Source organism: Chanos chanos, chromosome 7 (genome assembly GCF_902362185.1).
Source record: "Chanos chanos chromosome 7, fChaCha1.1, whole genome shotgun sequence".
Lineage (NCBI taxonomy): Eukaryota > Metazoa > Chordata > Actinopteri > Gonorynchiformes > Chanidae > Chanos > Chanos chanos.
Genome location: NC_044501.1, coordinates 9,708,152 through 9,734,839, shown reverse-complemented (window position 1 = coordinate 9,734,839; position 26,688 = coordinate 9,708,152). Strand labels below are relative to the sequence as shown.

Below are 26,688 nucleotides of genomic sequence, written 5' to 3'. Positions count from 1 at the left end.
TCACTGAGTTCTACAGTCCACATCTCCTTCATTTGTTCCCTTGAGTTTCTTCAGTTCCCTCAGCAACTCCTGCTCCAGGGTCAGAATCTCCTCGGGCTTCTTATACTACAAGAGTTTGAAACAGAGACAACAAAAAGGCATTAACCTTAATGGGTGGAATAAAACTGAAAATAATCTTACTTGAGTTGAAAAAAAAAAAGAAGAAAAAAAAAGGCAATAATATTACAAAGCCTAGTAAAGAGGCTACACAGACAGAGAGCCAGACAGGTATTGAAGAGTACTTTACCAAGACGAAGTGTCAGGAAAAAGTGCTTTACTTACACTGATGATTAAAGTGTTGTTGGCATGAGTGAAGCTTAAGTCTGAGCTCTCCAGCGGCAGCTGGCAACGGTCTAGATCTGGAATATTGAACTTCTTATAGTACCTGAGAAACAACGGGACAGATTAAATATCCTAGTTCTCTTGGTGAGACGTCAATCTTCCAACTGGTCTAACAGTGCCACCTATAGGTAATCCATCATAAATACACAATACCTGTATGCATCTTCACTACATCACAGGTTCTTTACTCCAGACCTGGGGCTGGGGATCCACAATTAGCTTATATACCTATTATTAAAGGTTGTGTTGCAACGCACAGATAAACATGCAAGCTGGACCACGATATGAGGCTTATTTAGAGGAAAAAGGAGAAAAGGGATAATTATTTAGGGCAGACTTGTCCGGGGCTGGAGTATGCATAAGCGTTTGTTGCAGGTCATTCGCTGATACATTAAAAGATTTTTTTCTTTAGCCAGAGAGATTTCTCATCAGATTTACCAGGTATTAATTAGCAGATGACTGAAAAGTTAACCGAACAACCCAAGTACACATCTTTCTGGGAACGACTTTGGGCAGCTCCGGTTTAGGGCTCCACTTACTTTTTGTTGGATGTCCGGACAATGCAGCGTCGCTCCGCTGGTTCCACAGAGACACTGTAGACCTCTTTGGGATAAGGAAGGTTACGAATCCGCCACTGAAAACTGGTCTTTGTGTCTTTGCGCACGAACACGGGCTGTTGAGGAATCACACAGCTCTCTCTCATTACCACTCAAGCCCATTGCATGCATACATCCACTGAAACAATTACTATGGAAGATTCAATTTTAACTCTGGATGCACGTCACTCCGCATTTATCTCAATTTGAATTGTGTCATCTGCTTAGACATAGTTATGTATCCATTTAACATATGAAAACTATTAAAAAATCGATGAAGTGATCGTACGTTACAGGAAACTTACATTAGAGCAGGACTCTTTTATTACTTCACTTTCTGATGTGGTAAGTGGACTTGGGTTTGACTCTCCAACCTCCGCTTGCCAAGACCCATGCCCTCCTAAAGTTGTTTTGTGGCGCCATTTACGTGCTAGGAAATATGAGATATATTATAAGTAGAATAATCGTCCACAATAAAGGTTGGATATGACGTCATGACATTTTTCATACTTACTGACTAGCTCGTCTGACCTGAGGTCATATTCCTCTGCCATTTCGTTTCCATCTGCAAACAGATAGTGCACTTTCCTTTTCCCTATAAAACAAGACCAGAAGGTAATTTCCATTCACGCCTATCTATGTTTAGTTTGCTACATTCCCAGTTAAGTAAGAAACAAGCAGCTCCCAACTATCGGAGTTAAAACTATATGTAGTGAACAGTCTTTGAACACATTTTCACATATTCAGCATTAATAACTCACATACTTACTGCCATGTCAAACAGTAAAACAAAGTGCTACACTCTTAAAATAGTTACGTTTCTTTACGTTAAAAAAGCTTTCATTCTCTCGCCAAATTTTAAAGATAGCTCACACATGTACTGTTAGCTGGCTCAAGCGCACGTTAGCTCATTCTGCCAACCTTACGAAAATTTGCTGTGAGCTGTTGCCAGTTAGGAGCAAAAGAAAGCGTTAGTTATGGTGGTACATGTGATTACCTCTTCGGTATTTAAAAAAATTCAGAGATATTTAACGTACCATCGGAAATTAATGCAGTTTTCTTTGACGCCTTCAAAGCGTCTACCCACGACTGCACAGCCATGTTTCGGAGTACAACTTCCGTAAAATAAAGAACGCTCAAGGTTGCCACGGCAACAGCATGGCATAAGAATATCTGAAAATGTATTATATATCATTTTTAGCAATTTAAAAACCTTTAAAAACCTTTATATAAATAATGTTAAATTATAATCTGAAAAGCACACTATAGGCTAAATTAACAGACACTAAAATGAATAACAAATGGATTCATTTCCTCTGTACTTTCCCCCGGAAGTTATCGAATTTCAATGGGCCTGTGACGCCGTTACTATTTAAAAGTCCCGTGAGAGGTAAGGCTCACTTTACGTAGCATATGAATAAACAGTTTGTAAAACAGAAACGTTTCATATGTGGCTCCTTGATTTTACAACGGCACTCTAAATATGTCTAAAGGAAAATACAATAGTGCTCTAAAAACATTCTAGATCTAACATATACGTTTGTGTTAGTATTTCTAAAGCGAGCGGATATATTGCAAGAGCTATACCGAGTGACTTCACTATATTTCACTTAATATAAGTGCCGCTATTTGGAGACTTTCACGATATTTGTAATGTTTTTAGGGAACCCTTTCCCCGTGAGAAATGGAGGTTCACGGGATTGTGAAAGCCTTTCCCAAAGTGAAGAGGCGCCCAGCCAGCGAGGGAAAGGACGCACCCCAGCCCAAAAGGAAGGCTGAAGAAACAGTGACGGGTAAGCAGACATGCCTGGTAATAACTCATGTTTGAAAAACGCGTGTACATGTATTTGTTGACTGGTGTGTACGCAGAAGAAGTCGAGCGAGGAGGATCAGGACTCCTTGTTTCATTTAAAGATTTTTCATTTATCATCTTGTGGCTTTTTTCATCAACCTTGCAAAACCGTGTGCCATTTGAGATATTTCTTTTCGTAACACAAACTTCTGTTCTTCCCTTAGGCAGCACGTTTCGGGGCGTGTCTGTGCACATACTCCCAGCTGGCATAGGCAAAGCCAGATGTGACATATTTCACAGACAAATCACTCAGAACGGAGGACAAGTGGAGATAGCCTATTCTGACCGTGTCACTCACGTAGTTGTTGACGATGCCAAGGACTACGCGCGTGCTTTGAGGCTCTTAAAAGTAGACAGCCTGCCCCCTACAGTACAGTTGGTGAAATGTTCTTGGCTGAGTGCATGTATTGCTGAGAAAAGGCTACTGGACGTCAAAGACTATAGCCTCATTCCCCCGAAAAGGTATCTCACATCACTTCACAAGATATGACAATTCCTGCAGTGTGCACCTATACAGTAAATCCAGTCTGTCCATATCTGTTTTTGGGCGGTTCACAATAACGTCCGAAAGTACAGGTTTACAGACATACTCTTAATGCGTGTACCGTATCTCTATCAGTAATCACCAGGAGACCCCTGTAAAGGAGGCAGAAAAGGTTAATGGAGCTGCTGCCCCAGTTAAAGAGGAAACTGCGATGCAGCCTGAGCCGGAGACCACGCAGGACAACCCATCAGAGACGGTAAGCGGGAAATGGCCTGCTTCTGCAAGATTCATCCTTTTACCGTTCAACACTAAAACGACCCCACCCCCCCCACCGACTCATGTTGTTTTCACTTAGGCGCCAGGCAGTAAAGACGAACATGTAGAGGAAGATGGCGTCTCTCAGAATGATCTAGATGCTCTGATTAATGGTCATCAACCAAACGTGGAGACCCGAGAGGAGAACGCAGCAGAACCAACTGCTTTGCTTGGAAAGTGGGTCTGTGCCCAGTCTTCCACGAGCAAAGGAAACAACCACAACAAACACATCACGGACAAACTAGAGGTGCTGGCCAAGGCCTACACACACCAGGGAGACAAGTGGAGGGCTCTGAGCTACTCCAAAGCCGTCAATGCCCTTAAAAGCTACCACAAGCCTGTCACTTCATGTGAGGTAAAAGTCCACCACCAGCAAAAAGTATCTTACCTCTGGACTGACTGGAGTTTGCTGACAGTGTTAAAAGCTTTGAATCACTTGTTGAGTACTCTTTTAAAAAAAAAAAAAGTCTTATTAACTGAGGGGTTAAACACCGTATGAATCATTCGAGTCACCAGAATTAATCGAAATTCAGTGGTTTTCTTATTTCATTAATGAAACTGTATATGTTCTGATTTGGCTTGTTCTGTTGTTTTGCGTTGAATGTTAGGAGGCGTGTAAGATCCAGGGTATAGGACGGCGTATGGCGGATAAGATTGTGGAGATCATGGAGAGTGGACACCTACGCAAACTCGACTACATCAGTGAGGCCGTCCCCGTGCTGGAACTTTTCACGAATATATGGGGAGCGGGTGCAAAGACGGCACAGTTGTGGTACCAACAGGTAAGGGTGATGTCCAGTACTGTTTTGGCTTTGTGAAACGTGTCAAGTTTTCATGAATACATGCCAGTGTATTTGTGATAACTACTTCTGAGTTGAGATAAAATACTTATCATACTCAAAGACCACAGCTTTAAGAAGTTTTAGATGTTTAAATTCAATGAGCTATCATTTGAGTTCAGATGCAATATAAATTGCAAACTTTTTTAACACAAAAGAGATCAGATGCGTGTGTACAAATATTAATGGACACCAGAGGTGGTATACATTTTTGTTTCAACAGTAAGATATTTCAAGACTTCAATGGCAACATTTGAAACATAAAATGTATAGATGTTGTACAAATTTGTTTTACCCATAAGGGTTTTCGCACTTTGGAAGACATCCGCACAAAAGCAAACCTGAGCTCTATTCAGCAAATAGGACTCAAGCACTACGACGACTTCCTCGATCGGATGCCCAGAGAGGAAGCAGCTGCTATCGAAAAAACGGTTTGTGCTTTTTATCCTCACTGGACAGTTGCCTTTGACTATAACTGTATTATGACCACAGTTACTTTAAAAGCCTGTCTAATAAAAGAAATGGTTATAACCATACTATTACACAATGGATTTTCTCTTAAAGCAGTAATATACCTGGTTTCAAAATCTATATCTGTGTTTATTAGATGGTTTCATAGTGCAAATTAGATTAACGAAAAAAAAAAAAAAGTATAAAAACAATTTTGTTTGGGCTATAAATGAATTGTCAATCTTCCAAGTCCTTGTGATGGAGAAAGCAGAGATTGTCAGTGTGTTTAGTCTCCCAGCGGAGAAAAGAAGACTTCTTGAAACTTGGCACATCATTAGACAGTAGATACCTGGTCAGTCAGCAAGTCTGGGGCAAAGCCAGTTGTTTTCTTGTCGTATTACTTGGACCCCCCCCCTCCCCCCCCCCATCTTTAAGATGCCAGATAGAAAGAACAGATCAAGTGGATGGCAGCAGCCCTGTGTCCCACAGGCCTGTCAGAATGATATGTGGACCATGTAACCTCTCTGCTTTTGAACGAGTGAAGATCCTAATTGCTGGAATGCAAGGCATAAACAGGACAGGAGGAAAAAAACAGCACTGTAATCTCCGGGGATTATTGCCGATTTCAGGCGCGTTTCTGTCCGCAGATTGCACCCAGTTTTACTGGCTGTGATTAAATGTCACATTAGTTCATATAATACATTAGAGAATTCACATGACACAGTTCCTTTGTAGATAATGCTTATATATTAGCTTTATAGACTAGGTAACATTTCCTGCACTGAAAGCGTTTGATACCCTCAAAAGCTGTTTTTCCATTTATCTGTGTATGTTTTTTAGAGGAGAGGAGCAATATCTTCACGAACAACCGTCTCTATATCTCTCTTCTTATTTAAGTTTCTCAGTATATCCATTTAGAAGTGTGTGTGTGTGTGTGTGTGTTTTTTCTTTTCTTTTTTTAAACAAATCTGCTAAAGAGATAAGTGAAGTTATGACTTATAAGAAAAGTTCCATTTGTTTTAATGGGACAGGTGCGGGAGGCCGCGCACTCAGTGGGCCCAGGGTTGTTGGCCACGGCCTGCGGTTCCTATCGCAGGGGCAAGCCTACGTGTGGGGATGTGGACGTCCTTATTTCTCACCCAGATGGCAAATCGCATAAGGGTGTTTTTAGCAAAGTGTTACATCTACTCCACCAGAGCGGTAAGATACACGCAAGGCCAAAATTTATAGCCGCTGTAGAACAGCGGGTGCCTTTCGCTTTGGCCAGTTTTATCATTTTACGACTTTTTTTTTTTGTGTGTGTGCGTGTCTTTTTAGTGTTTAATGTCTAAACCATTTGTAATGGATCAGACTGTCCCCGTTTAGAAGGGGTCACCCTGACTTATATACGAAACCTGAGCGTTTTTTTTTTTTTTCGTTTAATGTATATGGCCTCATACATTATTTTAAAGGGGGCGGGGGTGGGTGTGCCCTCTTTTCGCACATGTAGGCTTTCTGACGGACGACTTGGTGAGTCACGAGGAGAACGGCGAGCAGAAAAAGTACATGGGCGTTTGTCGGCTGCCGGGTCCCGGACAGCGGCACCGAAGGCTGGATATCATCGTCGTCCCGTACGACGAGCTGGCCTGCGCTCTCCTATACTTCACCGGCTCGGCCCACTTCAACCGCTCCATGAGAGCCTTGGCCAAGACCAAAGGCATGAGCCTCTCCGAGCACTCCCTCAATCGGGGCGTGTTGCGACAGCGCGGCGTGAAGGTGGCGGCTGGCACCCCTCTGCCCACGCACAAGGAGAGGGACGTCTTCACACATCTGGGCATACCGTACAGAGAGCCTCATGAGAGAGACTGGTAATGGGCTGGTTTGGCACTAGGATGTCATGTTACAATGCTTTTATGAGTTTAAAAAAAAAATTATATATGTATATATATATGTGTGTGTGTGTGTGTGTATGCATGTATATATATGTATGTATGTATATGTATGTATGTATATGTATGTGTGTGTGTGTGTGTGTGTATATATATATATATATATATGTGTGTGTGTGTGTGTATTCATACACATACAAGGAAACTAGCTGTGAATCTTTTTAATTTTTGTCTTTGAATAAACTGGGATTTTAGACCTTTTAGGTATCTGTGATGGAGAGTTTACAAGATGGTTAAATTCTGCACCTGAAAGAACAAAATTGATTGTAATCTTTGCAGATCGTATCAGTATCCTTCTGCAGTGAACCAAAACTTTTATCGAAGTTTAACAAGTGAACACTGGTAAATCTGACTTAAAGGAATGTTTTGAATGAAACCTCAAAAATGTAAATAATTCTGGCTGCTGGTAATTTGTACTGGGGGTCATTAAAGCACTACCAGATTCACTGTTGTGCTTTCATCATTTTTCTTCGTTCATTTTTTTTAAAACATTTTATCCAAATCACTTGAATTCATACAAATAGTGACAAAGAGAACACGCTATTTTAATAAGTTTTCGTCCTTAAGTTAAACTGTTGTATGTCAAGTACATCAGATTTTTAAATTATGTTATTTTTATGTAGGCCTATTTATTTGCATTTGAGCGACTTCGGTTAGCAACCAAACGCGCTCCTTTGTGATTAGTCCTCATGTGTTCGGACTGACATGTCTTGCTCAATCCTGGGTCAATACGCTAGATGGGCGGGGAGAAACACAACTTGTCCCATCACGTTGCGCACATGGTAGTGGATGTGACCACGCCACACCCAGCAGTTCCAGAGTCCTCGTTCGAAGGAACGGCTTGTGTAACAGCTGGAGCAGCCTGTTGCACCGAGCGCATTCGCCTTCTCCAATGTTGTGCCTCCTTCAGTGGTCCAATTATGAACTAGCAAGAAGGCGGCGCATGCGGTGGCCTTTTACGGGGTCTGATACGATTAACCAGGAATATATTTTCACTTCAATGCCTGCGCTCTGAACAAAGCCGAACGTATGACAGTTGAATATTACGGTAAAATGGGTTTGTTTTTGTATGCCGTCGGATCTGTCAGCCCGACTGAAGCAAGTGTCCTAGAGGTGAGAACACTTTTACATTTTATTCAACTTATACGCATGCCTCTGCGAGTTCCCGGCAGGGCTTTCATGACAATAGTATGAAGTTACTGGGGAAGCTTGTAAGACTGCGTTGGTATTTTATCATTGTTATCACCTGATTTTGATCGTACACTTTGACTTATTATGCATAAACATAACGCCAACAAAATTGTTGAATAAAGTTATTGGTGGTCTTCGACAGTATTACATGCCGGTGCTAGTTTCAATATCTTGTGTACATTCGCTTAGGTTCGCCAGCAAACAATTAGGTTAGACATGGCTGCGTGAAGTTGCGGAAGTTTACTTTCACTCCTGTAAACAAAACAACACAACAAACGTAAAGATTATGGGGCATTTATACACTTTAGCGACTTTAAACAACTATCTGGCAACCCGGACACAGAAGTTATTATATAGTTCTATTATACTTCCTAATTTGATAATTATGCTCTTTAACACGTTCAACTTTGAAAGTGAAGACTGCTAACTTATTAAGAATCTCTTTCGGCCGGCGTATATGGAAGCTCCATCTACAAGTTTCAGTTAGGGTAACGCAATAAATTAGCTCAGCTAATTCAACACCTCAAGTTATTGGCCAATAGCAATTCAGTGCCTACGTGCACAAATCACAGTGAATCCGAGGGAAAAAAAAGACTTTTATACTTATTGCATTTTGTTATTACCAGGCGGGATAAACTTTCGAATACGCTTCAGTTTTCACAGTTAAGGGTCCTGATGGATGTCCAGTAATGTACGCTATTAGGGGCAGCCTAATTTCAGCACGCTTGCGGTATGTCAGCACGCTTGTACTTGAGTTTTTCCTCACAGACCTTACCACATAAATGTCTGATTGCTGATAAAATGCTGATTGTATACTTTTCATTGTCAGGGGAATTATTCCATGGTCCTTGCTGCTTCGTAGTGAAGCACGGGACAGAGGGAGGGACTAGGGCTTCTAAATTAGACTAAAACCCGGTCTAAATGCGTGGGTTTTGAAATCTATTAACCACTACAGCATAAATGACAGTCACTAAACCTGTTCAGTAGTAACCACTATGAATCGGTGAGGGTGTCTGCACCAGGGGTCTCTGCTGTGGCACATCTGGGCTGTGCGTGCGGGTCAGTGGGGGCAGACGTTTCGTCTGCATGCTTTGTCTCTCAGTCACAATCCCAGTGTGCCAGTGTGTTTCAGAAAAAAAAAAAAAACTAACACAGCCTTGCCCCGTGAACCCATTAACCCACGGGTGCTTGAATCAACTCCCTGAGGACTGAGAGTAATCTGAAAGGATTGACGTTAGAGTCTTACACTTTACCAGTTTTGCACTTAAACTTTTTTCTGATGCTCTCTTTTCGTACACAAAGTCAACATGCCATAGACTTTTCGTCTAATTTTGCACATATATCATATAATGCAATCAAACATATAAATGTTCAAAATAAGGATAGGTTGCTGTCACAACATTATGCGAAATAGATTAACAAGTTGATGTGAAACGGAAACTTGTATTGGGGTGGAAGACCTATGATCTTTCCATGAAAGTATAGCAGTTTTGCTCGTATCACTTAATCCCGCAAGTCTGATAACTGAACAGCTTCACTGATAGTTTTTGTCAGTCTGTCAATCATGGGTGATATATCTGAGTTATATAACGTCTACAGAATATCAGAGATTCTGAAATGGTCAGAATAGGAGGTGTCCCAGTGGTGGAGCAGTCCCGTCAGTATAATGGTGCATATCAAACAACATATCAAAGAATTCCTTACAATGGAATATAATATGACGTCAGTATTAAATTAGTGCAAACTGCTAAGATAAGCGGGAGTTCTGTGTTTGCCAACACCGAATACAGACATTTGATTAGGCTGTATGTTTTTCTTTCTCTTTTGATTTCTTTTAATACGATAACGTTGATGTTTGTTACACCTCAGTACCTCATGATAAATGTTTATTTTTTCCATGAGTTATCATGGTTTAAGGGTGTAATATCCTCCTTTACTCCATGACTCACTAAACCTGAGAAAGTAGCTTGGTTTAACTTGTGTCCCTTTGATCTGCTCTGCCTGCCCTCACCACGGCAACCGCAGAGTTTTGTATTAATCAGATTTGGATCAATTATGGGATTTTTTTTTGCCCCCCCACCCCCTTAGAAAAACATATAGTTTAAAAGTTATTTTGTAATTAAATGCTTCATACAAACTTCCTACACCTCACCACACATACTCTTCCCGTAATCATGTCTTAATACCCTTTTGCGAAACATTCATTGTGACTTACCACAGAGCTCTACAAAGTTATTAAAATATGCGCACCTGTTGAAAAATGTTATATTGAATTCCTCGCTAAGCATATATTTGGCAGTATACTTTTTAGTCTTCCAAAGGACATATTACCTGACCCATCGCTAGAACCTTTTTTTTTTTTTTTTATAAGTGTCAATACTATATTTCAGAGTTTGTGTTGAGCTGACCAAGTCATCAGTGAGTGGCACAGACTGTTTAATTTTCATGAATCCTAAATGTTGGACATTTGTGTCCAGAGGAAAGTAGTCTAAAGACTAACTTGCTGCTGGAATCCAAAAACACAGTGCTCAGATTAGCTTCACCCCATTTTGGTCATCACAGTAGGTTAGTATCATGGAAATGTGTATGTACTAATGTGTACATGTTTTTCCTTTCTGATTTTACATATTGATATTGTATTAAGTCTATCTATCTATCTATCTATCTATCTATCTATCTATCTATCTATCTATCTATCTATCTCTGTCTGTCTATGCATCCATCCATCCTTCCCCAGATCCTGTCTTATTTATCCTGTTTCTCCTCTATGCAAGTAGAGAGTATTCACAAAGTGCATAAATATCCTAAATAAACTGCAGCTCTAAACCAGTTATGTTGTAGATGATGAGATTAGATTAATGGAACTAGATAATGTATTTATTCTCAAGTTCATTTTACAGTCTTAATGACACACCTCTGTTATTTTATTTTTATTTGTACATAAACTCTACCGACTCAAATGACATCTACTAATTATCTGTCAGTGGAATGTCCTAGAATGATAAAGCAAAATGAAAACTGGAGTGAGTCAGGCACAAATTTTGATTCGCTGAATTAACCATCTTGGGCTGCCCACAGTAATACTGGTATAATTTATAACAGATTATCTGCTTAATACAATATTGTACGGTGTCCAGGTTACAGGAAACCGCTGAGCTGGTACCTCAGAGAACAATGTTGAACAGTCAAGCAGTAATTCAGGACTGTTCATGACGTCTGCTCATGTCAGCAGCTCCTCATTAAAATCGATTAGGTTTAATTAATTTCTAATACGATGTTTTTCTGACGTTGTAACTCAATCTGCTCAGAGTCCTAAAGCTGTGGACCAGTGGATTGTCAGATTTGATACACAAAGGCATCTTGTTCATCTTTCTTTCTTCCCTTTTTTTTTTTTCAAAACCATATCAGTGTCTTTGTATAGCAGGAGACAAATATCTACAGCTCACAAAAAAAAGTGATTCATGTTTCATTAAAGGGTTACTCTGTTGAATTGAGAAATGTCTGGAATTCTCATGGCGTGGCATGGTCAGAATATGCTTTGACGTTTTTGAAGTTTTTGTGGTAAAGGCCATTACACGAGCTGTTGAGTTTGTATTTTGTAAACAGTGGGTAGGAGGTGGAGGTGGTATGGACACAGAGTGAGATGTGGATGCCTCCCAAATAAAATTCATGACGGGTAGGGGAGAGGTGAAGTGACTCACATTCAGCGCGGTCAGGGACGGGACCAAGAGTAACAGAACATTTAGGGTTTTTTTTTTTTTTTCTTCCCCCTTATTTGGTTACATTAGTAACTCTGCGGTGATATGTTTTAGCACTTGGGGGGGGGTATGTCTTGGTTGAACCTTTGCTTGTGCGTGCATGCGTTTGTTTTGTGTGTGTGTGTGTGTGTGTGTGTGTGTGTGTTGTGTTAGACCGAGAGAAAGAGACAGAGAGAGATTGTTGGCTGTGAGACCTGGGGTGGGTGTGCTTGTCATTCCTTTGTTACCCTCTTTAATCTCCCTTGCATATACACAATTAACACACACACACACACACACACACAAACTCACTCTGAATACTTAGGCAGCGTCTCATTAAAAGGCAGCCCTCCTTCCTGCTGGTCACATCGTTCTCCTGCTTGGAAATTTCCGTGGAGGAGTCCCTTTCCCCTATTTGGGTTCTGTGTGTGAGGGAGTGTGTGTGTGTGTCTTTCTGCATAGCCTCTCCTTGTGAACAATGACTCTAAGGCAGGGAGGACTTGCACTGGATTGAGGGAATACTGGATCACCATGTCTCTGCAGCTGGGAACACAAATGGTAGAGGCTTGGATCGCATTACTTTTTCTTATTTAATCATTAACTTACTCAGAGAGGCAAAGTGAGAGGATCTCACCTAGCGTTTGATGACAGTCTCTAGCTGTATCCGTGCTCTTTGTATCATGGGAATGTAAGTTAGTTAGAATTATGTTATCACTTGAATGTTTTTCGTAGGAGGCGTTTATCGGACGAGGTGGGGACTTCAGTGGAGGCACCTACCAGAGTGTGTGCGTTGAGAGCGTTGAGTGTGATTTCAGAGAATGATTTAATCTTGATCATAATTTAACCTCACCCCAGAGGTTTTAATGTACATGTGGAGCCATTGGGTTCCTCTGAAAAAAAAAAATCCCAAGTATGTTTTTAATTCGTCTCTGAGCGTCAGGTTTCTTTTATGTTGAATTACAATGATGGGTGAGTCTCATTGTCAGTGAATTTGATGTAAATGTCATACCTAACCCTTTATTACTGCGGAGCTGTGCTGTCAACATTCCAAAGAAAAAAAAGTCCAATTTTATGTCAATAATGGTCTGATGTATATTACCGCGTTCGGCTATAGAGTAAAACTACAATGATTTACTCAGCCTGTGCTTGTCTTTGTCTGTGTAAACGTCTGTTCTGTTTGATTATATTGCTCTAGTGTTTGTTTATGAAGCTTTGACCAGCCCATTTATACTGTGTTTTGAAGTTAAACTGTACTTTTTATCCCATAGGCTGCCTCTCTGACAAACTACCCTTTGTAAAGTGTACTGTCACAACCTGGTTGTTGCTTGCATGTTCTAGTGCTAGACAGCGACTCCACCAAAGCCATAAAAAAAACAAACAAACAAGCAATACAATTGTCTTATTCAGTGAATCTACTAAACCTATGTCAATCTTAAGTTCTTACTTAATGTAGCTAAGTTGATAAACAAATTCCTTTTTTGTGGCTGCTTACGAGATACCTAATCTTATCTAAAACATTACATTTTTACTCAGTCTGTTCAGTCTGTTTTGTGAAGTCAAACAAGAGCAAAATGAAAGACAATGTGACCATTTGTTCGTTGTTGTGTGTGTGTGTGTGTGTCTGTGTGTGTGTGTGTGTGTGTGTGTGGGTGTGTGCGCGCGCGCGTGTGTGTGTACCTGTGCTCCTCCTCTCTTTCGTCTTTTAACAGGTAGTTCACTGCGAAGGGGTAAACAACCAAAGCTATGTGTGTGAATCTGGACACTGTTGTGGGGAATCCCAATGCTGCAGCTACTACTACGAGCTCTGGTGTAAGTCTAATACCTCACACACTGTAAACTAAAACAGTAAACTAAAACCCCCCCCTCCACCGGTCACCATGACTTATCTGAACTGAGGCCCAACAAAAATAAGTACTAAGTGGTGCTCAACCCCCCTTTTTTTCTCAGACAACTGTTTAATTTAGGAAATCACATGATATAAACTTGTGTTTCTCAGAAATTCCCACTGTATTTTCTCAGCACTGTAAGAAATGAGAAACGTTGGTTTGTTTGCGTGTGTTTGTTTATCAGGGTTTTGGCTGGTCTGGGCCGTCATTTTCATTCTGAGTTGCTGTTGTGTGTGTCACCATCGACGGACCAAACACAGACTTCAACAGCAGCAGAGACAACATGAGATCAACCTTATTGCTTACAGAGAAGCCCACAACTACACATCAATACCCTTCTACTTCAGTAAGAGACAGGACTCCTTCTCTTTTTCATGTGACAACAATATGTTACTGTATGTGCACTCTACAGTTATCTGGGATTAAAACGAAACTCCCACTGATTCACTTCATGATTTTATAACGTTTTATTTTACAAGGTTATAAATTCCTGTCGTAACCTAAATAGAGTTCTGTGTTTTGTATTGTAATGGTCTGTCGTAATCTCGGTCACAAGCCCCTACGTGGTTAAAAGCAATCTACCTTTACCCTCACCTGAACCTTTTACTGTAACCGGGGATAATGCAGAGTCATGGAACAATCGCATAAATCTCAGGCAAAAGTTTGTAGGCAAAGAAAAAGAAGTCAAACTGTTGGCAGTTGAGTTTGGATTGAGAGAATTTCACTGGCTTTTGTTTGTTTTACTCCTTTGTGAGTTTGGGAGATAGCTGTGGTATGCTGAAACGACTCTGAAGCAACGGTTCATCGACATTACATCAGCTACCCCCAACGCTGCTTCAGTGAGCGTTTGGATGCAAAAGTCAGTTAGACTTATTTTTGATTGTTGTGACAAGACTGTACTGCCAGGTTATACCATCAACTCTATCTTTGAGCCTTTTCCCATTTCAGTCAGAGAGAGTGAAACAGAAAGAAGAAAACCACGTCATGTTTTAAATCATATACCACACCAGTCTTCAGAAACCGCGACTGAATCAAGGACGCTTTTACAAGTGTTTGATAAAGTTTATCGGATTTTCTCAAAGAGAGAGAGAGAGATAGTGACGGAAATGTGCACACTTGAAGATTTCCAGAATTCCACTGAAACTCTTAGGTTAAGTGTTACCAAGAAACGGAGATAGAGCATCAGCTGTAGAACCAGGACGGAAGGGAAATCAGTCAGCTAGAGAATTATTAATCAGTTTGCAAAATATTAAACGACTTCTGATAACCCTGCTATAAGAATCAGAACATGTAACCAATTAAATTAAACAAACACGAACGGTTACCTCCCATTTGTTTATTAAAGAGCATCTGTGACTTTTTTTGTTTGTTTGTTTCATGCATTTTGAAGCCTCTTCAACCTGTGGCCCAGCTTGTCTGCGCGCTCCTTTTGTGTTTGTTCAAGTTGCAGGTTCATTTTAGTGACGACCGAGCTCTGTTTATATGCCCCAGTTCTCATGTAACTGCCCCAGTCTAGTTACATGCCAATGTTGTGACATAAAAATGCAGTTTTGCAGCTCGTAGGCTGGTAACCTTATGAGCTTGTTTTCGGGACAGGAGCGTGCGTGTGTGTGTATGTGTATATGTATGTGTATGTGTATATGTATGCGTGTGTGTGTGTGTGCATGTGTGTGTGTGTGTGTTTGTGTGTGTGAGAATGATGTAAGCAGCAGGTCCTGTGCCCAGCCAAAAGGTGCTGTTTGTTTTTGGATCAATAAATGTTCGTGGCACATCCTGCATTTACCTTGCTTTCTGAATTCTTTGACATGAAAAAGTTGTACAGACTTAAAAAAAGAAGAAGACAGAAGACTAAAAAAAAAAAAGACTCAAGCACTTCATGTTGTCATGGATACATCCGCTTCAATTTATGGAACGAGACTAAACACATGTAAATTGCTCATAAATCTCTATGGCACCAAACCCCTCTTGCAACCTTACATGATTTTGTGTCTCTCACTATGCCTCCACTGACATCTAGGTCATTTGCCTTGCTAAAGTCATGAAAGAAGTATATTCCTGTATTACTGATCCTGTATCAGTATTCCTGTATCCCTGTATGTTCCAAACCCTTCCATGTGACGTATCTTCCTCTCCTTTCACAGGGTTTCTACCCAGTTACCTTCTCCCAGACTACGAAGAGGTGGTAAATCGCCCCCCCACCCCACCTCCGCCGTACAGTGCCGTAAACATCGGCCCATCGCCTGCCGTCAGTCCACTAACCACAGAACCACAGGAGGGCCACTGCCCATCCAGACAGGCCACTCCAGTACCTCCTGTCTCAGACACACTCTGCTCCAGATCCAGCACAGAGGAGATCCACTCGCCAGGTGACTACAGTCTCAAAGCCAACAGCAAGACCCAGTCGGGGCTTGAGCGGAGCGGGTCTGGCCAGATCGCCTTGCCCCTGGAGGAGACCTCCAGTGTGGAGAAACGGGAGGACTGCAGAAAGGAGCTGCTCAGAGATGTGGCTGTTTCTGAGGAAAAAGACAGAGTCCTGGGGAGGCACCGGAGGTTCACCGGTGATTCTGGGATCGAGGTGTGCGTATGTGGCCGCGGCAGTGGCGTAGGAGGCGGAGTTCTTGAGAATCGGGAAGCCAAAGAGATGGAGGGACTGCTAAGCGAAGAGGAGCAAGAAGACGACTCAGCGGAGTTTTGCGAAGGATGCGGCCACCGTTCCTATGGAGACGTGGAACAGGGCTTGGTCGCCACGGAGAGGAGCGCGGAACATGGCGCGTCACCCGTATCGCAGCCTCATTCTGTCTGTCTTTATCTGCACACCATCGAGGAGCAAGAGGGTCCTCACCATGGCAACGGCGAATCACAGAGCTGAGCCTAACGCACCTCCGGTTCAGCAAAAGAAGGATAGCGTACACGACAGAAACGTTAGCACGGAGAGCTGTGTGACATGTCTGTGTTCATGCTAGCGTGTGAGTGTTTTTTATACGTGTGGCTGTCAGAGAAGTGCCAGATCATGTTTATGATGCCGGCTTTACCTTACGTACACGAGCTCCTTTCGCCTTTGCCTTAATGTGGCTCAAAAGAGCGACAGGACACTTGTGAGGAAGACTGTCCCTGTGCCGTTTGGTTCTTAATGACAACTGTCCACTGTCTAAGCCTGCGTGTAACAGCTCCGCTGCTTTAAACTGACTGATGTACCATGGGCACTCGAAACTTGTAATGGAGACGGGTCATGACTTATGCTTTATGCAGTGCAGTATACACGTTAGTCCAAAAGACTGTATTATGTTTATTCTGTGGTACACAGAGACAAAGAGAGACAGACACTTGTACCACATTTTGCTGGGACAATCAGGACGCTAAAAGTCAAACAATGTCAGTGCAATGTCAGAGGTGTATCTTGCTATTGCAGCCTAATACTGTGCACAGAACGTGCATGAATGCAGCTTGTACTGCCTCACAAGATTTGAATAATTAAGCGCTTTAAAGGAAATTGTGTATTCACACAGCTTCTGTTGCTACTCCTGACGTTACAGGGAGGGGGGAAAGAAAAGTGCATTAACAGATGTTGTGTTCTGTAATTACATGTTTTGCACACTTTTAAACTCCTGTCAATCATTAGAGTGAAGACAAAAAAAAAACAAAAAAAAAAAACAAGAAAAAACCAAAAACAAAACAAAAGATATTCTTATGCACAGTATCTATAATCTGAATCGTCATCTAATAGTTTATTATTCTTATCCTTACTAGATTCCCTCAATTTTGGTTAAGATTTGGAATGGTCTCGATTGTCACTGACATTAAGTGTGTCTCATCTTTACGTATTGAAATTAAAATGTACCTTTTTTTCTCATAGTTTTGACCTGTTGTTGACAGGAAACTGGGTCTTTCAGACAAAAGAAAGCAGATGGACTGGACAATCACAAAGGCCTGTTTTCAAACAGTTAAATTTCCAGGAAAATGTCCCATGTTATTACTTTTAGCCTTTAAAACTTTCCTAAGAAAAGCCTATACCCTCACACAACAATAACACTTAATATGAATGTAGAGTCAACACAAGAGTGATTGGAATCTACCAGTGGATCAAACATTTTGCCTAGGTTTATCTATGGGTTTATATGTTGCAGTAACTCAGGAAACTAAACCATCTTGAGAATCCCCTAAAATATAAGGAAAAAAGAAAAAAAAGAAAAACAGCTTATGTGGTCAGAAGTACAGGTACGGTTGAAATGTCATAATTCATGCATGTATAGAAACCAAAACACACAGATGTTGTAGGTTTGCTGCAGGTGTCACTGGCTAAACTGCACACAAAGCCTTGTGAGCGGTGACTCACAGATGACATGTCCAGTTACACATGCACATGCCGACAACTGTAGTAACCGAAGCCCTAAAGTAAACTATTTATTTGCATATTCAAATACATCTTCTGTTAAATGATTTAAATACGTGTGTCTGGTTCTTTACCCCACAGTACATGAAGTAATTGAAGTAATTGAAACTACTGAACGTGATTGGCTTGTTTCGGTCGAACAGTCAAGATTTTTGGACGTTGTGACCTTCTCGTAGATGGGATAGATAGGGGGAAGAGAGAAAATGAACATAAATAATTGTAATATCTGTTTGATTTAGCAAAGTCACTGGATACACAAAGCTTTGTGAGGAGTGTTAGAGTATTTATAAAAGCACATGATATATGTGCAAATGCTGAACATTTTCCTGCCCTCTTTGTTCCTTATAAGGAATCAGGGAATCAGGAGAACTTGAGGAAAGCAAAAAGGTAAACTGACTAACAAGGATTTATCTCAAATCTTCAAGGTTTTGTGATGGAGTTTACTGAATTTTGGAGTGAATGACATAACTGTGTCTTAGTCTACTATACTAGTCTAGTATACTGTATGTTGGATGAGCTGTGTTTGAATAGAAAAAAAAAAAAAAAAATACTAAATTTGTGTGGGTAAAGGAGATAGTCAGTAACGATCCTATGTTCTGCCTTTTATTTAGATGTTCCAAGTCACCTTAAAAGCTTTAGAACCACTCTCTGTTTTGTAACAATGAGTACTTGCCTATTGTTATTTCAGTACCAAAGCTAATTCCAGATTATGCCTAGAATCAGAATGAATGTCAAATTATTTCGCCCAAACTAACTGTTATTCAGGACTAAAGATTGCTGCTTTTGAACTTGTGTCTTGGGTGAAATAAATATAGTTTAAAGGTGCTGTTGCTCTCATTCACACCTAAAAGTGTTTGGCTTTGTTCAGGTTTCAATTTGCTTCAGTCAAATGGAAGTCAGTACTTAAAAGGAGTAGTATTACCAGTGTGTGTGTGTGTGTGCTCTGATAAAATCACATGTTCTTCTTTCTGTATAGAGCTCTTTGCTCAGACAAGACAACAGAAACTAAGGGAAATATATCTGTAGTATATTTCCTTGTGAGTGTGCCTTTTCCTTTTTTTTTTTCTTTTTTCGGATTTGGGTGTTGGAATATAGACTCGTCTTTGGATACGGAAATTCTGGATCACAGCAGAAATGGTATTTTCCAAGTGTGACTGGAAGACGGCTCCAAGCACTTGATCATTTGTGTGTGCTTGTGTATGTGTTTTGTATTCAAACGATTTATTAACGACACCCAAATTTCCAATAAAAATACATTTTTGAGGCCGTATCTGAGGTTCGTGTGCGTTTTTGTTTATTTGTTTGTTTCACAGCATCACATTTTCACAACTTCACGTCAGCATATATCACAAATTACACTTGAGGACGACAACAGTTACTTTGCGCCATTATTAAGCCATTTCAGCATGACGGATAAAAACGTTTAAAAAGGGTTTATAGCTTTGCTGGATCCATTTCAGTTCGGTCTATAAAGGAAAAAAGTGACGTAGCAGTCATAGTACACATGCGCGCACACTCATCATGAGTCGACAGTATTCTACTACAAATACGCGACTGTAATCGGACGGTTTGTATTCGATCCGCTCTGAATTGATAATAGTACAGACCACTGGTCGATTCTTCACACTAAATACTGCACAACGATTATGGCAGGCACTGGAACAGATCACAGGTGATTTGAGATGGTTGTTTCTGTTTTCTGAAAAATGCTCTGATCTCGAAGAACTTCTTCTCTAAGCCTCTAACTACAACATCCAAGTTGAAGCATGTCGAAAAGTAGTTTAGTACTGCATTCGGTTGCAGTGACGTTTGGCTGCTAACTCACTTTAACATATTACGTTTGTCATTGTCATGTTTAACTTAAATTCATGAACGTCACAGCAAAACATTAACTCGGCCTAACCTGTCACTACCTGTTTTTCCACTGTAGAAATCTGTCGAAGGCATCTGTTTACGAGGACGTAAAGGTAAACATATTGTTTTCTTACTATTAGTATGCACATCCACAACCACATCAGCCGCTTTTCACTTATAACGATATTCTTGTACTTAACTGTGAACTGCATTGTGATTAACGCTGTAGTTTGCATGCTGTCAATGTCAGCATGTCCCTGCCACGTACATTCTGCACTTCCTGTTAATGCGATACTGTAAACGTTCTACAACTGTCATGAGATTTCAACTGCTTTTTAAAGCCAGTTGTTCCTACCACATTTGTATCGATCACAACACAGGATTACTATGGAAACATCTTGAAGAAGTCCTCTGATTTGAATACCAATGCCTGTGTCACTCCTACTAAACCTATCCCTGCCTACGTTAGAAAAGCCTTAGGAGATGTCCATCCAGACGTTTCAAGCAGGTAATGAAGTCAAACTCGCATCCTTCAAGACAGGTCTGCACAAACAAGCTAACACAATGCTTTTCGAAGTCTTGATTTATTTATCCTGCCCTCAGTTCATGTGGTTATAACTGGTGCTATTTAGAAATTGGAGACTAGTCAAATTTGAATGACATTAACATCTTCAGTCAAATCGTAAGAGATAAACATGTACATTTCTTGTCCAATGTAATCTTCTTTTTCCATATTTAAATCCATGCTGAAAGAGTTCTCTGCCAAATGCAAGCATTAGATGCCATGCAGTTAATCAATCCAAATATCAGGGCCGGTAAAGTCAGATAACAGTATTTTGAATATGCATCTACGCTCCTGAAAACGTCTTGGATTGATTGCTAGTATTGGAGGTACATGCAAAATCATAAGAATGTCCTTAAAGTGCTCCTTAAAGTCCTGTTCTTAAATGAGTCTGGGAGTGGTCTTCTGTATGTGACAGTGTGCTGTGTGTTGGGTCTCAGGTACTATGGCTGTGGCCTGGTGGTACCTGAATGTCTGGAGGGCTGTAGGTTGCTGGACCTGGGCTGTGGGACTGGGCGTGACTGCTACATGCTAAGCCAGCTGGTGGGAGAAAAAGGCCACGTCACAGGCATTGACATGACAGATTACCAGGTGACAATGGTCTTTTTTTTTTTTTTTTTAACCTACAGTTACACTTTACTATTATTTTATGTGTACTTGACATAAACAAAAGCACATTTTCAAGAAACAACAACTGTCTGCACAGGCTTATGGCCACTTGAACCTATTCAGCGGAAGTCACAACAGATGTAGTGTGAAACCAATTAAAGTTACAAGTCATTCTGATGAACGCTTACATAAATGTAGCAACAGATGACAGTAATCAGTAATAGACCATTGGCAGGCCATCTGTTCAAGAGACGTTTATAATTTTGCAATGTTGACAATCTCATTTTGATGATTTACCGTGACACAGACAAGTTTTATCCACACACAGTGACATCACGTTATTGCTGAATTGCCTAAAACAGTTTTAACTTTAGCTAATTCTTTCACAACCCACCAGACTAATAAATCCCAGATTCCGTGGAATCTGTTTTCTGCCACCGTCATCAGTGAAGGCAAAAATACCGAAATGTGCTAGTTCTACATTGACGATTGTTCCTTGAAAGATGTGAACCTTTGGCTCTCATCATGTGACATTTGGTTATAATGAGTGACTATTAGCACAAGGTTTTGGTCCATTTGACGTCTTTTATGGTTAATCTGTCGTTACAGTTTAACTGACTCTGCAAATTCTCATTCATGTGTACTTATCAATATCCGTAACTATGTAGCCAGTCAAATTGATAAATCAAAAAAAGGTTTAGAGCTGTACATATATATATATATATATATATATATATATATATATATATATATATATATATATATATATATATATATTTATATAGTTTGTATTTGTCCTCTTACAGATTTAAATTTACATTTAGTCAACTGGCAGATGCTTTTGCAAAAAGTGGCTTAAAAAAGATTATAGCGAATAGGATAAAATCATCATGCCTCAGTACACAATACTATTGCCAAGCACCACTTCAGGGGCCATGTACGGTTTTATGGCTTTATTGGAACTTTCTTTCTTTTTTCTTTTTCTTTTTTTTATAACTAAAATACACACAAATTAACTGAGTTTTGGGGTGGGTTTTGAGACTTTTTTTTTTTTTTAAACATAACCGTAAATGTAGATGCCTCCTTGTGCAGTGTGAAACAGGATCGAACAAAAGAGGAACAGGCTATGCACTTAGCATTTTTTTCAGTATTCAGTAGGGGATACGTGAATATCCTTATTGTTGGTTTAATGTGATTATTACTAATACTAGAGACACAGCAAGAGCTTTGACTCCCTGAATATTAAATAGCCCTAACTGAGAGTTTTGGATTTCAGCTTGAAGTGGCCCGGAAATATGTTGACTACCACATGCAGAAATTTGGGTATAAAAAGCCGAATGTGAACTTTGTTCACGGATACATTGAAACCTTGGAACAAGCTGGACTGGAGGAAGGATATTATGATATAATAATGTAAGAAGTTTTGTTCATGTATTCATTATAATAAAATTCACTTCATGTAATGAAATTAATTCATTTAGATTCAGTTATTCAACTAGTTTGAACTAAATCGTACTATCTCACTTGATCATTTTAACGTATTGACAAAATGATGAGGTGGGATCTAAACCAGACTGTTTTGCTTTACTGCAGATCAAACTGTGTGGTGAATTTGTCTCCTGACAAGGCCAGCGTTTTGAAGGAGGCTTATCGCGTGCTGAAGGTTGTGCAAATTTTCCTCTTATGGTACAATTCAAAATTCAGGATGTAGTGAAAATTGTTTTTGCTGGCAAAAAATGCGGCACTTTGTTGTGCTGCTTTGTACTTTGACGGTAACTTGAATAAGATGAATGAATAAGTTCCGCGAGTGAATGACAAGGACCTGAATGTCTTTGGTTCTTAGGAAGGAGGAGAGCTTTACTTCAGTGATATTTACAGCAGTGCCAGAGTATCCGAAGAACTGAGGGCTCACAAAGTTTTGTGGGGTATGAAGAACATGATGCCGACTCCCTGCAGTATCTTTAAATATTTAAAGATCAAATAGTCATGGGCTGATGATGTAAGATGGTGTAATATATAGATATATAATTGTCCTAACTACCTCAGGGGAGTGTCTGAGCGGGGCACTGTGGTGGGAAGACCTGATGCAGTTGGCTGCAGACGTGGGGTTTAGCCCTCCCCGACTGGTCACTGCCAGTCCCGTCACCGTGGGCAACAAGGAACTGGAGAAGCTTTTAGGTGAAGTACTGTAGACTATTGTCATCCTTTTATTCTCTATTGATAATCATGCTTTCCCTACTTCTCTACTTTCCAAAAGTCATAAAGCGTCACCTCCAACTGCAACCATTCATAAATAAATATGTCCATTCCTAAGTCAGTAAAACTGAATTTAGTCGATCTAAGATTTGACATGTACTGTTTTGTGTTCCGTCATGCCTCATATTGGTCTCACTGAGTTGTATATTCTTAATTTCTGAAAAAGCATGTTTGTTTTGGTTCCGTTTTGATATCGTTCAGGCGACTACAAATTTGTCTCCGCCACGTACCGTCTCTTCAAGTTGCCAAAGAGCTCAGACAAAGGCCGTAGTCTGGTAGTGTATGACGGAAACATCACTGGATGTGAGGATAAGTTGGAGTTTGATGTTCAGTATACTTTCAAGGTATATTAACTAACCCTACTACATTTTCTCTGTTGATGAAAATCGGGTGTTTCTTCACTAATCACCCAACGCATTTCTTACCTCTTCTGTGCGGAGCAGCTATTCATTCATTCCTGTCTGTGTCGGCTGCTTCAGAAAGCTACAAAGTCTGTCACACAGCTCATATACTCAGTTCATATGATACATAAACATCGTGGGCAGCTCTCAAGCTGAATTCTAAGCCAGTTTAAACATGCTTTATTTTACCGCTCTTCATTTTCGAAATGGTATCGTCAGTATAACGAAGAGATGCGTCTTTACGTTTTCCCTGATAGGCTAATGAGGTAATGGAGGTGGATGGAGAGGTGGCCCACATCCTGAGGAGTTCCAGGTTTGCTGGAGAGCTCACCTTCCAGCCCGAGGGAAAGACCACATCTGGAGTGTGCTGTGCAAAACCTAAGGTTAGTCACAGTTTGGTGACTGTCCACATAATAATGCACTAATAGCCCTTGACAGGGTTGCAATATTTCAGACATATTTTGCTCTCATTCAGTCATAATTGTGTGGCAGTGTAAAATGATTTGATCTATAATAGTTTTTCTCTTATGAATTTAGACTGATGTGTAAATTCTTCTATGCTGCGTAGATGAAGTGAAAGTCTGTGGCATATTGCAAATTGTCAGGCTGTTGGAGATCATTCTGTCTTAACTAAAAAAAAAAAATTCTCAATCAAGTGTTGCTTGAAAGTTGTACTGAAGTTGTTTTTCCTCATTATTCAATCACCTGAGTAACCCCAGATTCCCCTGTGTTAGACATTTCTGTCACTCATATCTTAGTTAACAGCTTAGTTTATCTCCTGCTCCATAACGTGTGTGTGTGTGTGTGTTAGTGAGAACTACATAACCACACTTAATTCAAGGATTTATACAAGTAAATATACAGCAACACATAGTCACTGTCATTCTTCCATAGAATTTCACATCACATTCTGGTGGATTGAGACCTATCACAGTTCACTGAGGTGGCTGTGTCTGTCTCCCACATTGTCTTCTCAGGGTTTTAAAATATCCATCAACAAGTCTCCACACTAGCCCCAACAGCCAGATGCACAAGGTCAAACAGCCATTGCCCTGTCTAACTCTGTGGTCATGCTACGAACCTTGGACATGAGAGAATGTTCTCCTCTACCCACCAAAGAATGTCACCTTATCAGCACTCATGGTCACTGAATCCATTTAAACAGAAGAAAAGACTATTCAGGGTTTCTTTATAACTTCCCGCAAACACCTCTTGGCTTAAACAAGGTTATCCTTTTGCATATATTACACCAGTGGTGATGGTCCTTCTCCTTGGGGCGTTAAAATGGTGGTGCGATGTTCTCTCTTAGAGCGTCACTCAGTGCACTCTTGAACTTTGTCCTGGCTCTATCCGTATCATTTAGCGTAAAGGCTGAAGTTCCACAAAACTGACAGCTTAATTGAGGTGACTGCTGAGTGGACGGGTCCTTGCAGTTGCTTTAAGAGAACGAAAAAGTAAATTGACAGTGCTAGTGAAAACACTTAATAGCTGTGTCTGTCAAAATCTGCCAGTGGCCTAGGAGGACGATTTCACGTTTTAAAGTGTGTTCTTGGGTCACCTTTTTGTCAGTGTATTTGCTGTCAATGTAATCGACCTTTCCGTATGAACTAACTGCAATCACAGGGGCAGATAAGATAAACCGTGAGCAGATAAAAAATTGTTATATAATTACGGATGACTTTACAGGTCTTACACATGTGGTATTAGTGGACTCAAGTCCTCCTGGAAAAAATGTTCTGAAAAGTGCACCACAGTAGAATCAGAATGCCCTCTTCCTGTATGATAAGCAATGCAGAAGAACTGCTTACACCTACTCCCATCAGCAAACACCTCAGGAACAGTGTTTATGAACACCAGAGATATTGCTGAACTACTGTTTCATTATCTGAAAGGTCATTAGAAGTGTGAATGTAATATCTTTCATTTTTTCCAAAAGAATGATAAAAGTCTCTCTGCCCTCAGGTGGTATCTATGAACCCCTTTGAGTTGGCGGAACAGCAGGAAAATGCTACTCAAAAGCCTGCCACAGGGGGGTGCTGTGGAGCACAGAAGTCTTGCTGCAACTGACAGTATGACCTGGTCATCTCACAGATAAAAATGTCATGACTGAATTAAGCAGCTTTCATCACAGCACTATAATGAACTCAAATGCACTGTTAATTTTTTTTACTGAAATGATATGTGTGTAGTTTCTAGTCTCATAGTGGTCGTAACAAAATATAGAGTAATGCATTTTCTGCCGTTACCAAACTTTAATTTGGTGAAAAATAGGGTTTAGGCTAAGCCAGACAATTACTTTATATGACTAAAGAAGATAAAAGCATCCAGTTATTTTCATCCATGTTCATGCAAACTGTATTTGTACTTTTCTAATCATCTGCTGTTAACCAAACAGTATTATCAGTGACAATAAATGATTTTTTTAATTCACGTTTTCATTCAGAGCAAGTAATATTTTACTGTGACATTAAAGTGTGACATAAAGATGTGACATTAAAGTGTACTAAACCGATATACGATTATCACTGTCACTAAATGGTGGCTTCTTATCACATTCCTCACCGTGTTATTGAGTCACTATGAGGGCCGCCGCATCTAAAGCGTAACCCAATTATCTCACTTCATCTCTGCATTTCACAATCAGGTTTTGCAAGTGGAGTTATGGTACTTGTTTATTGGGGGGGGGGGGGGGGGGGGGGGGGCACAGATCAAATGTCAAGGGGATTGAAGGCCCTAGCTAGTGGGCCATGCATCGAAAAAGGTCCATGACCTGTTAGTGGAACTTTCCTTTTTCTTACTCCAGGAAAAGGAGTTACTTAATTCTTTTAGACATGCCACTGTTAAAGTGTTCAAAAGGTGTAGTTTGTCTAATTCACAGCTGTTATTTGCTATGAACAAGCAAATTGTTGGACAAGTTATTATCTGTTTAGCCAAGTGGCTTTAGTAAGTTATTAAAC

General features: G+C 40.4%; 4 protein-coding genes across 6 annotated transcripts; 3 read left to right on the top strand and 1 right to left on the bottom strand.

The window, feature by feature from the left end:
* On the bottom strand, positions 1 to 2,082 carry dpcd (deleted in primary ciliary dyskinesia homolog (mouse)). Of its 3 annotated transcripts, none has more exons than XM_030779725.1 (6): positions 2,015 to 2,082; positions 1,492 to 1,572; positions 1,272 to 1,407; positions 921 to 1,073; positions 322 to 424; positions 1 to 105 (listed from the first exon to the last, which is right to left on the bottom strand). In XM_030779725.1, the coding sequence occupies exons 1-6, from the start codon at positions 2,076 to 2,078 to the stop codon at positions 1 to 3; spliced, it is 642 nt and encodes a 213-aa protein (XP_030635585.1). In that variant the 5' UTR covers positions 2,079 to 2,082. The 3 variants fall into 3 exon arrangements, with proteins under 3 accessions (XP_030635585.1, XP_030635587.1, XP_030635586.1); XM_030779727.1 differs by having other exon boundaries at positions 322 to 385; positions 918 to 1,054; positions 1,283 to 1,407; XM_030779726.1 differs by having other exon boundaries at positions 921 to 1,054; positions 1,283 to 1,407.
* Positions 2,083 to 2,661: 579 nt separating this feature from the next.
* Positions 2,662 to 6,782, top strand: poll (polymerase (DNA directed), lambda). Its single transcript, XM_030779724.1, is given in 7 exon segments — positions 2,662 to 2,770; positions 2,994 to 3,305; positions 3,547 to 3,983; positions 4,237 to 4,410; positions 4,770 to 4,898; positions 5,949 to 6,117; positions 6,407 to 6,782. Coding segments are annotated over 7 exon segments (1,692 nt in total). The 3' UTR covers positions 6,769 to 6,782.
* Positions 6,783 to 7,738: 956 nt separating this feature from the next.
* Positions 7,739 to 19,299, top strand: wbp1lb (WW domain binding protein 1-like b). Its single transcript, XM_030780287.1, has 4 exons — positions 7,739 to 7,958; positions 13,483 to 13,582; positions 13,844 to 14,005; positions 15,801 to 19,299. Exons 1-4 carry the CDS (start codon positions 7,875 to 7,877, stop codon positions 16,526 to 16,528), a joined length of 1,074 nt encoding a protein of 357 aa, XP_030636147.1. The 5' UTR covers positions 7,739 to 7,874; the 3' UTR covers positions 16,529 to 19,299.
* Positions 19,300 to 19,591: 292 nt separating this feature from the next.
* Positions 19,592 to 26,224, top strand: as3mt (arsenite methyltransferase). Its single transcript, XM_030780401.1, has 11 exons — positions 19,592 to 19,721; positions 19,980 to 20,016; positions 20,284 to 20,411; positions 20,906 to 21,056; positions 22,351 to 22,487; positions 22,668 to 22,737; positions 22,918 to 22,999; positions 23,121 to 23,252; positions 23,532 to 23,674; positions 23,989 to 24,114; positions 25,694 to 26,224. Exons 1-11 carry the CDS (start codon positions 19,696 to 19,698, stop codon positions 25,796 to 25,798), a joined length of 1,137 nt encoding a protein of 378 aa, XP_030636261.1. The 5' UTR covers positions 19,592 to 19,695; the 3' UTR covers positions 25,799 to 26,224.
* The last annotated feature ends 464 nt before the right edge of the window (positions 26,225 to 26,688 follow it).

Excerpts from the sequence above, each read along its gene's own strand:
- dpcd (XM_030779725.1), bottom strand. The coding sequence starts at position 2,078 with ATGGCTGTGCAGTCGTGGGTAGACGCTTTGAAGGCGTCAAAGAAAACT. Across the intron at positions 1,074-1,271 it reads TGCTCTAATGTAAGTTTCCT|CTGTGTGATTCCTCAACAGC; the intron begins GTAACGTACGAT and ends AATGAGAGAGAG. Across the intron at positions 106-321 it reads ACAACACTTTAATCATCAGT|TATAAGAAGCCCGAGGAGAT; the intron begins GTAAGTAAAGCA and ends AAACTCTTGTAG.
- as3mt (XM_030780401.1), top strand. The coding sequence starts at position 19,696 with ATGGCAGGCACTGGAACAGATCACAG. Across the intron at positions 20,412-20,905 it reads CATCCAGACGTTTCAAGCAG|GTACTATGGCTGTGGCCTGG; the intron begins GTAATGAAGTCA and ends GTTGGGTCTCAG. Across the intron at positions 23,000-23,120 it reads GGCTCACAAAGTTTTGTGGG|GGGAGTGTCTGAGCGGGGCA; the intron begins GTATGAAGAACA and ends TAACTACCTCAG.
- wbp1lb (XM_030780287.1), top strand. The coding sequence starts at position 7,875 with ATGACAGTTGAATATTACGGTAAAATGGGTTTGTTTTTGTATGCCGTC. Across the intron at positions 7,959-13,482 it reads CTGAAGCAAGTGTCCTAGAG|GTAGTTCACTGCGAAGGGGT; the intron begins GTGAGAACACTT and ends GTCTTTTAACAG. Across the intron at positions 14,006-15,800 it reads ATCAATACCCTTCTACTTCA|GGTTTCTACCCAGTTACCTT; the intron begins GTAAGAGACAGG and ends CTCCTTTCACAG.